We start from the raw sequence: 12711 nt of genomic DNA, 5'->3' as shown, positions 1-12711 counted from the left end.
ACTGTCTTGTGTCAACTGATGCCGAATTCCCTAAAAACGCCTGGTATCCTCCTTTGAAACAGAAATATCAGCAAATTAGCATGACCTAACCTGTCATGCAGTTGTAGCCCGTGGTCCTGACTAGGATTGTACAACCGGCTTCCCATTCCTCAATTCATACACCTTAGCGGACCTCGGGTGGCGCAACTTCGGGAGCGCCAGCGACTGCAATCTCGTTGTTGATACCATCCGTGGTCTCCTCGCGTGGCCGGCCCTCTTTGAGATCGTTGTTAGCATATTATACATCGGGGCAGCAAAAGGAAGACTACATACCAAAGATACGACGCCACCACATGGGCGGGTCAAGGGGTCTTGAGCCGCCGTGAAGAGGAGGATACACGTCGGTGAAAAAGTACCAGATATGGCCAATGACCATGCCCATCAACTCATCCTTGGGAATTGTGCCATGAAGGGTCAAGCTAAAAGCCATGAGTACCCATGGCAAGTAGGGTGCGCTAAACACCAGTAACCCAAGGAAGCTTAACCGGGTATCCGGGTTACGGCGAGACCATATGTAAACCAGCGTCGACGAAAGCGGATGGCCAAGAAATGGCATGGAAACGAGCGGCGACAGGATCAGGAGGAACACCATGGCGTACAGCAACAGCCATGAGAAGTGTGCTGGTGATCGGCCTGCCGATTCTTCGAGTAATCGCGAGTACCGTTGCAGGAAGTAGACGTGGAAGAGAAGGTCGAGGGAGAAGGGCCCGAAGTAGAGGAAGGTGGTGAGTAGTCGCCAGTACTGAGCAGGAACACCAACAGCAGCCATGTCAGCGAATTATTTCTCTGCTAGAAAAGAACATGTACACGACGAACCTGGGACTTTACAAAGACGGCGCGGTAGCTATAGAAGAGCTGGAAGGGAGTTATAAGCTCGCACTGGACCAAGCCACTCATGAGCATGGTTGCCGTCGTCCACCACCTTGTACAGATGGGCATCTCCCAGAACCACGTCTCGAGCGGGAAGCGCCCGGCATCGCCGCCACCACCACCGATCATCTGGTCCATGGTGAAATGTTCGTAGAGCAAACGACTGCGCAGTTGGTGTTGATTCGTTATCGGATGCTTGGCGGGTCCTGTCTGCCGGGCGATAGCGGCGTCGCTAACACGGATGGTATGAATTGGGCACCGTCTCCAATCTGGTGCAGGTTCAACGACGACGATGCTTGGATTCGGATTGGAACGAGGAACAATCTCTTGACAGAATACGTATGACCTAACTATGTGATAACGCCTACCCGAGGAAAAAGAGCGTGGGAGGTTACGTTGATGAATGATTAGATGCCGCGGTGTTGATGATGTCGTGTCCTCTGCAAGGTTTCCAATAGGTGCACAGTTTACAAGCTGGTTAGGTAGGTAGGTAGGTAGTCTCAAGACGGGAAGCAAGGAAGACGGGACCACGGGCTGGCGGGTTCGCTAGCGGAACTATGGGGAAAGGCGGCTGCAGCTGCAAGTGTGGCAGTGGAAAGCGCTGAGGTGCCGTGACCACTGGAAGCGCTGTGCGTCGAACTTTGCCCTGACAGGGGCGAATGACATGGATGCCCAGATATGATACTAGCCGTAGTACCTATGCATTTATGCATACCTAGAGGTAGGTATGTAGGTATGGACGTTGACAAACTGCTTGGGCCGAACCCCCACATTTCCCCGCTGCCATTGATTCAAACCCCTGCGTGCCCCTGCCCGCTGAGGTACCTCTAGTGGACTCCCATCCCTCGAGCTCCATCATGGAACTCCACAAAATTCACTGTGACCGAGCGCGCCCAGTAGGTCGCGATCAAAAAGAAGCGTAGACGCGTCAAGGTTCCCCATTCCAGCGAGTCGACGTTAGTAAACCCAACCACTCCCCTTTTGTACAAACACCGTGGATAGTAATTGTGTGAGTTGGCATTGCCGGCTTTGTTAAGTGGGCAACCTCGAATCTTCTTTGTCCTCTTTCTTGCCTTTCCATCCTGACTGCGACAACCCCGAATTGCTCATCCTCGCTGCCTTGCACCGCCGGCGCATCCACTCTAGCTCCCGACGTAAACAACAACACGGACCCAGCTCTCCGGTCTTTTGTCAATTGCGATCACCTAGCTTCAGTTTCCGCTACCTCCACTTCACTACATTCAAACGACTTATCGATAAACAACGGCCTCAAGCTTCGCCATCCGAGTGCGTCACTAGCGAACCAACCACCTATCAATACATTCACCATCATCGATAAACAACAATGCCACCAAAGAAGGGAGGAGTCACAAAGTCAAAGGCGGTGTCTAAGAAAGCCGCGGCGGTGCCGACGCCCAAGGCCACTCCCCCGGGAAGAAGGAAGTCGCGCGCCAGCAGTGTTCAGCGTATGTCCTACCTACCACTCCATCCAGTTCCATCTACGGCGGTACTTTCAGCGCAACCAGAGGCGCGGCGCGTACGGATGCGCACGCACACGCGGAGAGTGTCATCCATTGGATACGACCCCAGTTAGTTTCACACGCAGCTAACAGTGACAAACTCAGCCGGCGACCCCGTCCCCCAGGGCAAGAAGAGGCGTTACAGACCCGGCACGCTTGCGCTCAAGGAGATCCGCAACTACCAAAGGACGACAGATCTCTTGGTTGCCAAGCTTCCCTTTGCGCGATTGGTACGTATTGTTGTTTATGCGTAGTACGCTTCTCAAAAGCCTGATTCCGTGACTTACCCTTTCTTGTACCCGTAGGTCCGCGAAATAGCCATGCAATTCCGCCCCATGGACGAGGAAATGCGCTGGCAGTCGCAAGCTATCCTGGCCCTGCAAGAGGCCGCCGAGGCCTTTCTTGTCCACCTGTTCGAGGACACCAACCTGTGCGCCATCCACGCCAAGCGCGTCACCATCATGCAGAAGGACATCCAGCTGGCTCGCCGGATACGCGGCGTGTGGGGAGGTGCTGGGTGGGTATGAGTGTGATTAGCGCATGGCGGTGCGGCTGATGCAGCAACAGCAGCGGTAGCGTAAGCGGAAGCGCAGTCGAAAGTTGTTGCTACTACTACTACTACTACCTATTACTACTGTAATGGACCATAAGGTTTAGCCTGGCATGGTCTGGCTATGCTCAGTTTGGTCCAAGTCAGTCAGATATTCTATCTCGAGCAGCGAGAAGGGAACGGGAGGTGTTGGGGAAGTGGAAGAGATGAAATTGCCAGGGCATGGGTATTCCCAAAAGTTGAAGGCGCGCGATGTTGGATCGCGTCTTCCCTGCTCGGTTGGGTTGTAGGAAGGGAGAGGACACGGGATTGTGATGTGTCCCGTGACTCCGCCTGCAGAAAATCCCATCTCCAGTACGACGGCAGAAAGAACAATGAACGGACGGCAGCCAAGAATTCGCGCGCACTTGGATGACTTTAGCTGGCTCAAACAGCTTCAGCGTGGGGGCCAAAGAGAGAGGGGAGGGGAGGGGGGTCAAACGCGCATAATCTGATTGGAAAGAAGGGCCACGAGTGCGAAAGGGAAATCTAGCCACTCTCTGGCATGCCAGGTCGGAGAAAGTCTCGATGTGATCTTTCGGGACGGTCAATGGTGGTCAAAACGCGACAATTCCAGTCAGTGGTTGGCGGAAAGTGGCGCGGCTCGGCTCGGCATTGATCTCAAGTATGTGTGTGGGTGTGCTGGTTTGATCTCTGGTCGGCAGGCAGGCGGCGGCGTTTCAATGGCATCCCTTGGGGAAGATTATCACCTGATTCATTTTGGGTTAAAGGAAAAGCGGCGTTAAATAGTGTGTTTTGAAAGACAACAATGAGTGTATATACATTTTCGCATCATTGTCGAGTCTATTTTGACATGCGGCTGAACCAATATGTATCCGGATTTTATCTCTTGGAAAAGGAAAAGAAAAGAAAAGGATGTGGGTTGCCCATACTAAGCACAGATTGGGTAGACAGACAGCGTCCTCTGTACACCAACGGTTAAACACAAAGCTTCCGTATATGCCATCAAGAAAAGGGAAAAGGGAAAAGGAAAAAGGGGGCAGGCTGTTTATGACCTGGTAGTCTATGTGCTTAATTTCCTGTTGGGCACTCGACACAATCTATAGTTTTACCCAGTAACTGATCCAATTTCCAATAATCATAACCATATGTCTAGCTTATGCCAGCATGATACGTGTGCTGGGTGTCCGCAGTGCCGCTCGCTCGACTTCTCCGCTAAAAAGCAATAACAAGTAGACATCGATATATGGCCATCAACAACTCTGAAGATACTTTTTAAACCCTCTCAAAGCGCAACCAACCCCTACACTCTGTACCTTCTATAACGCCCTTTTTTCCCTTTTCCTTTCTGTTCTTCTTCTTCTTCTTTTTTTCTTCTTTTTTTTCTCTCTTTCTTGTTTGGTGTGTTCTGTTGAATGAATTGACACGAGGAAAGATTATACAGCTCCCGACGAAGAGAAACAAAAGACCGGCTTGAATCAACCTCCAACTCCTCTCATATGCCCATGCCCTATCGGTATTCCGTTCCTATCCACCATGTACATAGCACCAGCATGGCCACCGTGGCTGGGATGACCATGGCCTTGCCTCAGTTGATCAATGCTATGCATCAACTGTACCTTTTCCTTCTCAAGAGTATCCCGTTCCTTCTCCAACGATAGTATGTACCGCCTCGACATATCCAACACCTCGGCCTTGCTCAGACGTCGTTCAATACTAAAGTCAAGCGAAGGGTGTTGGCCCGGTATAACGCTACCACCACCATTGCCGTTGACGCCGTCCGGGTCCCCGCCACCGCCGCCGATCATGGTCATCGATGAGCGCACTGAGTCCGGGAGGACAGCCAGGAGCCTCTCAAACTGGGCATTGAGTCGGTTGCGGTACTGCTTTTCCACCAAATTATGCGAGTTGCGCGACTTTCGCTCTTCCGGCGTCTCTTCCGGTCGCGGTTGGATGTTCTTGGGAGCCCGTGAGGCGCTTCGCAGTTTTCCTTTGTTCTTGCTCAAGGCGGCAGTCGCAGACGCGGTCCCTTTCGCGGCCTTAGCAGCACCTCCTGGTACTGCTGGCACTGCTGCGGCTGCGTTGAACGGTGACCCGCAAGATATCGGTGTCATGATTTGGCCAAAGGCCTTCTTTTCGCCGGTATTCCACGGACCGTCCTCGCTCTTGTTGCATCCTTCCATTGACACGGTAGTAGTTTGGACCCATCGATGTTGCTGCGGCTGTTGCTGCTGCTGCTGCTGCTGCTGGTGATTGGCTCTCTCATCAATGTTTGCATAAGTGACGCCGTCCGAGTGATCCGAAAATCCAGTGTCGGATGGCGCGCTGATGGATTCGAACGTTCTCGCAGTCGGTGATGCTATAGCTCTTTGAGAAGGCGTGTTCGATCCAACGCTGTTAGGCGGGTGACCGTTCGCCCACAAGAACCCAAACCCGGGCTGTATTGGACTCTGGACAACAGGTGGCGATCCGTAAGTGCTACCGTCACCAAGGCAAGAACCCGAAATATCATGCGAAGGCGCAAATTCGTAGGGTGTCAAAGCCGGAGGTGCTGGAACTGCCGTGTGTTCGCGGTTGTACAGAGCGGCGGCGCTCGTGGATGGTAGTTGTTGTTGCTCCCACCCAGCCCCTTGCTGATAGTAAGGAGGCTGCGTGGGATTCTCAGGAGTCGAAACGTGATATGACGCTGTCGTTACAGGGAAACTTGGAGAAGCTGCAAGCGTGGTTTGCCGGGCTGAAGAGGCGAAGTTCAGATAGGGTAAGCTCGGCCCGCTCCGCTGGTGTGTGGTATGGATTGAAGTGGTTTGATTTTCGGAGTAAGTGGCGTGTTCGGGTATGCCAAGACTTTTCGGACCGCTGCCGAGACTGAAGGCTGAGGGTACTTCGGTCATCATCTCCTGAAAATGCATTGTGATATGTCAGTTATATTGCGATGGTCGGATTTGCTTGCTTGCGAGGCGTATAAAGGCATGCGTCTAGTCCCGGCCCTCCATCTCACGTTATCTCTACCAACCTCATGACTGCTTTCTCCCTTTTCGTCTATCTGGATGACCCCGACAACGAGATCTCCTCACAGCTGTCTCCTGTCTCCCAGTTCACGATGCTCTCCTGATCGACCATGTTATGACCGGCAACTACGCCATATACGCACCGAAGTCTTAGGGATCAATGAGGACATTTTGCTCACTCGAACTGTTGGGTTTCAAGTCATCCAGTCATCCACATAAGCAGCCTTGGCTGTGGAGTCTGACTTGCCCGAGTTTCTTGACCTGTAGAGCCTGCACGACACAGTCGTCTCCAGCCACTTGGGTTTTTGAAGGAGGGCAATGCTGATTCTCTGACTGACCCTCCGCTCACCCAGCAGGTCCAGCCCTCAAATCGCTAAGCAGGGTACAGAAATGGTTGACTTCCGCGGGGTGAAAGGCTCGGTTTAGATCGGAAAGAGGCGAGTAAGACAATAAAAGTTTGCGTACCTCATATGTTCCGGCGCCGTAGTTGTCGAAACCCGGTTGATCGCCGTAAGTTCGTGCCATCCTTTGAAGCGGTTGTGTCCCAGGTTATGCGCAGCGGAAACCCAAACACGCAAAGCCGGGAAATATGAAGTTTTCGGTGAAATATGGCGTGGTCCACAAGCAATTGGACTCTTGACTCTTCGCTAAAGGTCACTATATACTTCAGTGGATAGATGACGACCAGGCTAAGATCGGCTCTTCCATTCGCTGTCAACATTCAGGTGGTCCTCAGGCCGCCGACGCCTCGCTCAGCACAAATTACCTAAGTAATTCACTCCGTTCGGGATCAAGGGATCTCACACGTTTCTCGCCTATCCAGTCCAGCCCTAATATGCGGAAGTGAGACTCAGACGGCTTTGGGAAGTTGTGCTTGCCGTATGCCCAATGCCCGTGGTAGATCGAGCTTGTTCGAGATTAGCCTTGTTTGCGCTGGCCGTTGTTCTGTCGTCCGAACTAAGTTCCGGCTACCCTTAAGAAGCTGGTAGAAGCACAAGAACGGGGCAATGCTTGTTGAGAAGGATGAATGGTGGTGGAGTGAGCGCCTATGGCTTTCAGGTCTCCCCACCTGGTAGTCAGTAACTTGGGCTAAACCTAAACGAGTGTGCCGTTCAGATGTACCATGTATGTATAGGGGGCGGGACGGAGGGGATTACCTGATCTCCCGAGTTGCAGGTCAAGTGGCTGACAGACCCTCGTAGGAATACCACGTACGCAGTAGTACTTCCGAAGATATGAGCGGAGGTTATGGCAGCCACTGGCTTCGTGGTTACCTGCTCGGACCGAGCCGCTGGGCCTTTCCTTATTATATGACACTCTCCTACTTTCTGTGCAGTGCCGCCCGTCCTCGATCCTGTTACATTTTTATCATCCCTTCTTGACACTTTGGTTTTCAAAGGGCCATGGTGGATCCGGCTGCGGAGTGACTGTAGCCGCGGCAGCCGAATATATAGCACCGCGTTACTCGACATGGCCGGTTGGCACGCTCGAGTGTCCAGTATGTTGCACCTATACTTGAAGCCACGTCCGCCACCATTCGCCGTCCTTACCTTACCGTGGACAATGGACGGTAGGAAATGTGCACACCCACACAGCCGAGCAAACTTTTGACGACGATGTGAAATCACCCCTGAGGTACTGAACCCCAGGCGCCGTTGCTCTGCCAGGGTAGTTGAGGGTCGCTGACCCTGGTCGGGCCTGGTAGAGACCGGACGATGTCTCCTAGCTTATGCCTTCTGCATCTGGAAAGAAATTCGGGCGGAGAGAGCAACGATGGGATCCATCATTTTCGAGAGGAAAGATCTCATTGTAAGAATGGCAGATGATGAGTGAGTGACTGATGAAACTCGCAATTCCGATGCCGAGTTCGTCGTTTTACCGCCCGTTTCTGCTATGACGAACAAGACTATTGCAGAATCCATATAGCAAATTGGTTTGATCCATGAAATGCCAGGCTGTACCACAGCCGTCGTGACACGTCGGTGGGCAATGCTCGTCAAGAATCTTCAAGGGTATGGTGACCAAGGGTGACTGTACAGGCCAAATTGTACTGTGACATCTGTACAGAGTACTCGGGAGTAGTAACCGTCAAATACATAGGCCGCAGGGTGGGATTCATGTTGCAGCCCTAAAGCAGTCCTACATTCGCCTGCTAAGACCGGGGAGATTATCAGGTTGTCTTGCAGGACGTCCCTCAGCACTGAGGCACTTGCAGAGATCCATAGTCCCATCGGCTCAACGGGCCAGCAATGGTAGCACCGTCATCACCAAAATAGGCCAGGAACTGGAGAAGCCCCATTGCGGTTTCCAGAATCAAGAAATCGGCGAATCAGAAGAGTGCAATGCTGCGGTTGATCGCGCTACGGGTGTAGGAGCGACTAGAGTGGTCCCGTGTTGAACGAATAAGCTGCTATTCAGAACACGCCGATGGAGTTGGCTGGATTTTTTTTAGACCCCGGCAGACCGTCTGCTCCATCGTCTCCCCTTTGGATGGTCGCCTTGGGTGTGGCCAGTCTTTCTGTCTCCTGTCTCCGGTGGGGAAGGGCTCCAGACCAGAATCGGAAGAGGCCGGGGTTGACGAAGCCGCGCGCATTGTGGAGGCACTCGCATGGCATCCGGCTTCCGGTCGCGTGTTTGCTGAAACTTGAGGCAGCAAAAGCAACGGCAGACTGGGACGTCCGAGGCAGATGCGCAGATGGGCTGCTGGACAGGCTGGTTAACAGACAGAGTATATCGTACTGAGGTGGATAATGATCAAATGCTGGTTTGACAGCTCTGGTCGTCGCCACGATAAGACGACGGTAATATAGGGCGGACAGTATGGGGAAGGAAGCTCTTGGCCTGCTTGGGTACCTAACCCTTGGGATTCAGCCCTCGATCTTGGTAGCGCAGAGTGCTAAGACAGGTGAGACAGGCCTTGAGGTGACAGGCCTTGACAGGCATCGCGCGGAAAGCGGAAGCTGGGCAGGGATTGAAACAGAGCCGCACGTGATATTTGCGGTCCAGGGGTGACGCCATCCCAATGAATGCCGACGTAAAATGGAATCGGTAGGCAACGAAGAAGAATCTGCGCTAGGTCTTGGTGTTGTTTCCATGCCAGAAATATTGGAAGGCGTGAGGTGATTTTTTATGGGCGAGCAGCGGCAGATACGACCTTGGATGAAGTTGGCTCGATAGCTCGACACACAAACTAGAGGAGGCAGCAGCCCGGGACATACCGTGACCTGGTCCAGAGTTCAGGAGGCCACGTAGAGGTGCCTCCACTGTCTTATGCACCAAATCGGTTCGACCGAGCAAGTCCCGCTTTGCGGAAGACTTCATGACTTTCGTTGCCTTTTGACCCAGCCGTGACTTCCATGACAGCAACACAATCGGAATCGGATTGGTCGTTGTACGGGATGTGTTTGTTCGTAAAATGGAAGAGAAGAGAGTATGGCCTGATTGCAGTTTGGTTCGAGAGTCGGAGGGTAGGAGGATGGTATCCGGGTGCAGACCGACTAGACCTACAGTCGACTAGAATAGTGTACTAGCTACCTATGTCCTGCTGGATGGATGCTGGGCGTTTCGTCCCCGCAAAATGACTGGCGAGTCCGATTGGATGGAGATCCCCGCCCAACTATGTAGGCTTTCAGGTTGTATGGACTATTCTGGACAGTACATAGTAGCCCAGATGATGACCCCAATGGGACATATGAATAAGGACGGGTTTTCGCTGTTTCTCTCTCTCCGCTTTGGACTTGCTGCTGCTGTGCCGGCTGTGGTCGGGTACTGTGTCCTCTCTCGCCCACAAACAAGTTCTTCTCGTAGTGTAGAACAACGAACCGAAGTCACATGAGTGCAGCTTGTGTGGTTGTCGCAGGCGCCTTTCATCATGATCTGCGCCGCCATTCGATTTTGCGGTCCTCGATTCCTTGGGATCGTACATACACCCCAGGTGGGGCTATTGGGGAATTTTTGAGATGTCGAGTGAACAATTGAGAGCCCTGTTCGTCGGAGGAGCGCAGACATGGGGAAGCGGAAGGACAGCCTTTGTTTGTCGGGACGTCAAATACAACTGGCGGGAGTGAGGGGACACCTCAGGAACTGTTGTTCCAAGCAACAGCCCGCGGGCAACGCCGGCCACATCTGTCCTCATAGCCGAACAAGCGAAGATAGATTGACCAACTAGGTGAGGCAGGAATCCGAAAGACGGGAGTCTCCCTAGTCGCCGTTTTATCTGGCAACGACGCCTCAACCTGGAAGGCGGGCCCTGAAGCTTAGATGTCCCATCTACCACGACCGAATTATCGTGTAGCAGAACTTGACACTTTCATCACTCCCCAGCCATGAGGAGACGCTCTTTCTCCAGGCTCAGAATACCTGCAAAGGAAAATATCCTCAACATGGGCCATGGCTGTGGCTGTACAGGCCAAGTCTCTTGACATGAGCTGCGGTGTATTGACGTCTCTTGCTGTTCTTTGATCATCCAATTTGCTCACGTTCCACAAGCGGTTTCGTCAGGGCCTCGAATCGACTTTGCGGGCGGCTGGGGCTATCAGCTAAAGACGATAAGGACTTTTTGCTTCAACATTTGGCCCTTCGAGTTGACCAAGCTGCGGCTCCAGCGACCTGAAGGCGATATGTGTGTTTCCTTCACATGAACGGGTTCCCCATCTGCAAATACTCTCAAGTCTCTTGAGTAAGTGCCGTTTCGTGTCAGCCGGAGGTGATACATGCGGTGCTAATGGTTCCTCGTGGTACAGCTGTACACACGAGTCGCACCTGAATTCGAGATCACAATGGCCCTTTACCACAGCAATTGCCAACGCCGAATCGAACTCGAGAAATTGAACCAGACATAAAGGTGCCTCGCCCTCGGGCCAACTCCTCGGGTGCCCGCTGTGCTCTTTCTGATGCTGCCGCCAAGCGGAGGGTCCACGTGCTTGTCAGACGATACGACACAACTCGATGTGCATGAGACGAATGCGGCTACCTGCCTAAAAGAATCATTAGAAAAGTTGCGCCGATACTCGAAAACGGAGCACGTCCGCGTCACGGTGCTGTGCTTGACTTTCCGTATCCCCGATGGGCTAGTTTCTGTACTGGATGGCGCGCTGCGTCTCTGCTGGGCACTAGAACCCTCCGCTCGCATGCAATACGACCTCGACGGCGGCTCTAGCAGATCGCTTTAGCATCCCTATTCGTCCACGGCAACCGAGCTCGGCGAAAGTTCATGTGATGGAAGGCGCACACTGGTCGTCAACCGGAAGGGTTATCGTTGGAATAACGTGATTTTCTGCCAGGCTTCAAAACAATAGTGGGGTGCTTCTGGAAAGTGCAAAGGTAACCCTGATCTTCCAATGTCGTGCATTTCCACCTGTCCCTGGTGCCATGGCGTTCCCGTTTGGCACATTCGGTCGCTCGGCTCCGCTCGCGCCGAACCTCAAAGCTTGAGCTTGTCTGCTTCTGCACCAAAGCATGGATCCCCAACCTTTAGTCTTGAGGGACTATCGTCGCATCAATTTTGAGAGATATAAAGTCTGTAGAGAAGGCGAACTATGGCGTTACCTGAATCCGGTCCAACATGGGCGATTTCAACCGATCAGTGTTTGCCAGTGCAAGCAGAAAGTGACTGATGTGCTTTTTTCCTGGGCTCTTTTTGGTGGGAATGGACAGGTCCTGCTGGTTATAATCTACTGTCGCACCACCGCGAAGTCTATCCCGGATCAGGATTTGTTGGGTCCAGTCCAGACAGGTGGCAGAAAATTTGGCGAAATCAAGTGACAAAGTCGCACAGAGGCAAGATATCCGCCGACACGGTTATCTGAACAGAGGTCATGGATGTCCGTTTTCCTGAACGGCAGACCTTTTCTAGTTTGAATAGGACATAAAGGGTGCAATAGAAACTAGGGCCGTGTATTAGAGGAATCGGGGTGGTGGGAGGGGTTTCCATAAAGATATCACTGCACTGTCTCACAGAAAGTCGAATCCATGTAGAACGCGCTTGCGCTTGTTGTTATTAAAGCAAAGACTACAGTATCACCACTTTGTTGCTTGAGGTTCGGACGGACTTTCCGATCGGATCACCGCGGCCGCTATACACAGTAGACCAGAAAAAAAAGAAAAAAAAAAGGCAAAACAATCTGCAAATCAGAATTCACGGACCTCTTTCAGTGTCCTGTGATACGTACATCCGAATTGCTGGACTCTCGATGCCTCTACCAATCCCCAATAATGTCTACAACATTTGGGAACAAGCGAAGATGTACCTGTAGTCAAGCAAACCACCCAAGTTCAACCGTATTGTCCTGAACCTACCGATCTGCTATCAAAGTAAAGTAAAGCCTAGCACATGATCAAAGAATTGCCCCGGTACAAGCTCGACTGGCAAGATTAGCATCTCAAAGCTTCCCTAAAGTTTTACGAGTACATATGAACGAGACACTTTAGCCAGTAAAGGGTTCTTAGATATCCAGGTAGGTAGGTAGGTAGGTACCTGATGGTTATAATACATGCTACATGCGACATCTACTCTTCTATTGACACAGGATCTTTGACAAATGGCTTGATGTAGACTTCTCCGCATATATATCCCCCTCCCCTTCCTCCCCCTTCCCCAGCTCTCCCCACTTTTCATAACGGTCATAACTTCGTAAATGTTTGAATCGAAGAGGGGGGGAAAAAATAAAGGGAAATTTGTGTGGTGGTGGTGTGGATGGTGTGGTGTGAGTGAGTGTGTTGTCGA

At 52.2% G+C, this 12711-nt stretch overlaps 4 protein-coding genes across 4 annotated transcripts; 1 reads left to right on the top strand and 3 right to left on the bottom strand.

The window, feature by feature from the left end:
* Positions 1–66: 66 nt before the first annotated feature.
* B0T23DRAFT_116792 (Der1-like family-domain-containing protein) lies at positions 67–1217 on the bottom strand. Its single transcript, XM_062831963.1, has 3 exons — positions 856–1217; positions 313–781; positions 67–255 (listed from the first exon to the last, which is right to left on the bottom strand). The coding sequence occupies exons 1-3, from the start codon at positions 1045–1047 to the stop codon at positions 164–166; spliced, it is 753 nt and encodes a 250-aa protein (XP_062694180.1). The 5' UTR covers positions 1048–1217; the 3' UTR covers positions 67–163.
* An 826-nt stretch (positions 1218–2043) lies between these two features.
* Positions 2044–3019, top strand: B0T23DRAFT_116578 (histone H3-like centromeric protein cse-4). Its single transcript, XM_062831962.1, has 3 exons — positions 2044–2375; positions 2535–2659; positions 2735–3019. Exons 1-3 carry the CDS (start codon positions 2255–2257, stop codon positions 2954–2956), a joined length of 468 nt encoding a protein of 155 aa, XP_062694179.1. The 5' UTR covers positions 2044–2254; the 3' UTR covers positions 2957–3019.
* Positions 3020–4457: 1438 nt separating this feature from the next.
* B0T23DRAFT_314968 (uncharacterized protein) lies at positions 4458–5888 on the bottom strand (the record flags this gene model as incomplete). Its single annotated transcript, XM_062834834.1, has 1 exon — positions 4458–5888. The coding sequence occupies one exon, from the start codon at positions 5886–5888 to the stop codon at positions 4458–4460; it is 1431 nt and encodes a 476-aa protein (XP_062694178.1).
* A 2952-nt stretch (positions 5889–8840) lies between these two features.
* On the bottom strand, positions 8841–9995 carry B0T23DRAFT_403583 (uncharacterized protein; the record flags this gene model as incomplete). Its single annotated transcript, XM_062838796.1, has 5 exons — positions 8841–9054; positions 9175–9302; positions 9340–9484; positions 9515–9603; positions 9915–9995. 5 exons carry the CDS (start codon positions 9993–9995, stop codon positions 8841–8843), a joined length of 657 nt encoding a protein of 218 aa, XP_062694177.1.
* Between the last annotated feature and the right edge of the window lie 2716 nt (positions 9996–12711).

Source organism: Neurospora hispaniola, assembly GCF_033458365.1.
Source record: "Neurospora hispaniola strain FGSC 10403 chromosome Unknown B0T23scaffold_3, whole genome shotgun sequence".
NCBI classification, from domain to species: domain Eukaryota; kingdom Fungi; phylum Ascomycota; class Sordariomycetes; order Sordariales; family Sordariaceae; genus Neurospora; species Neurospora hispaniola.
Note: the sequence above shows the minus strand (reverse complement) of the source record. Positions and strands in the feature narration are given on the sequence as shown.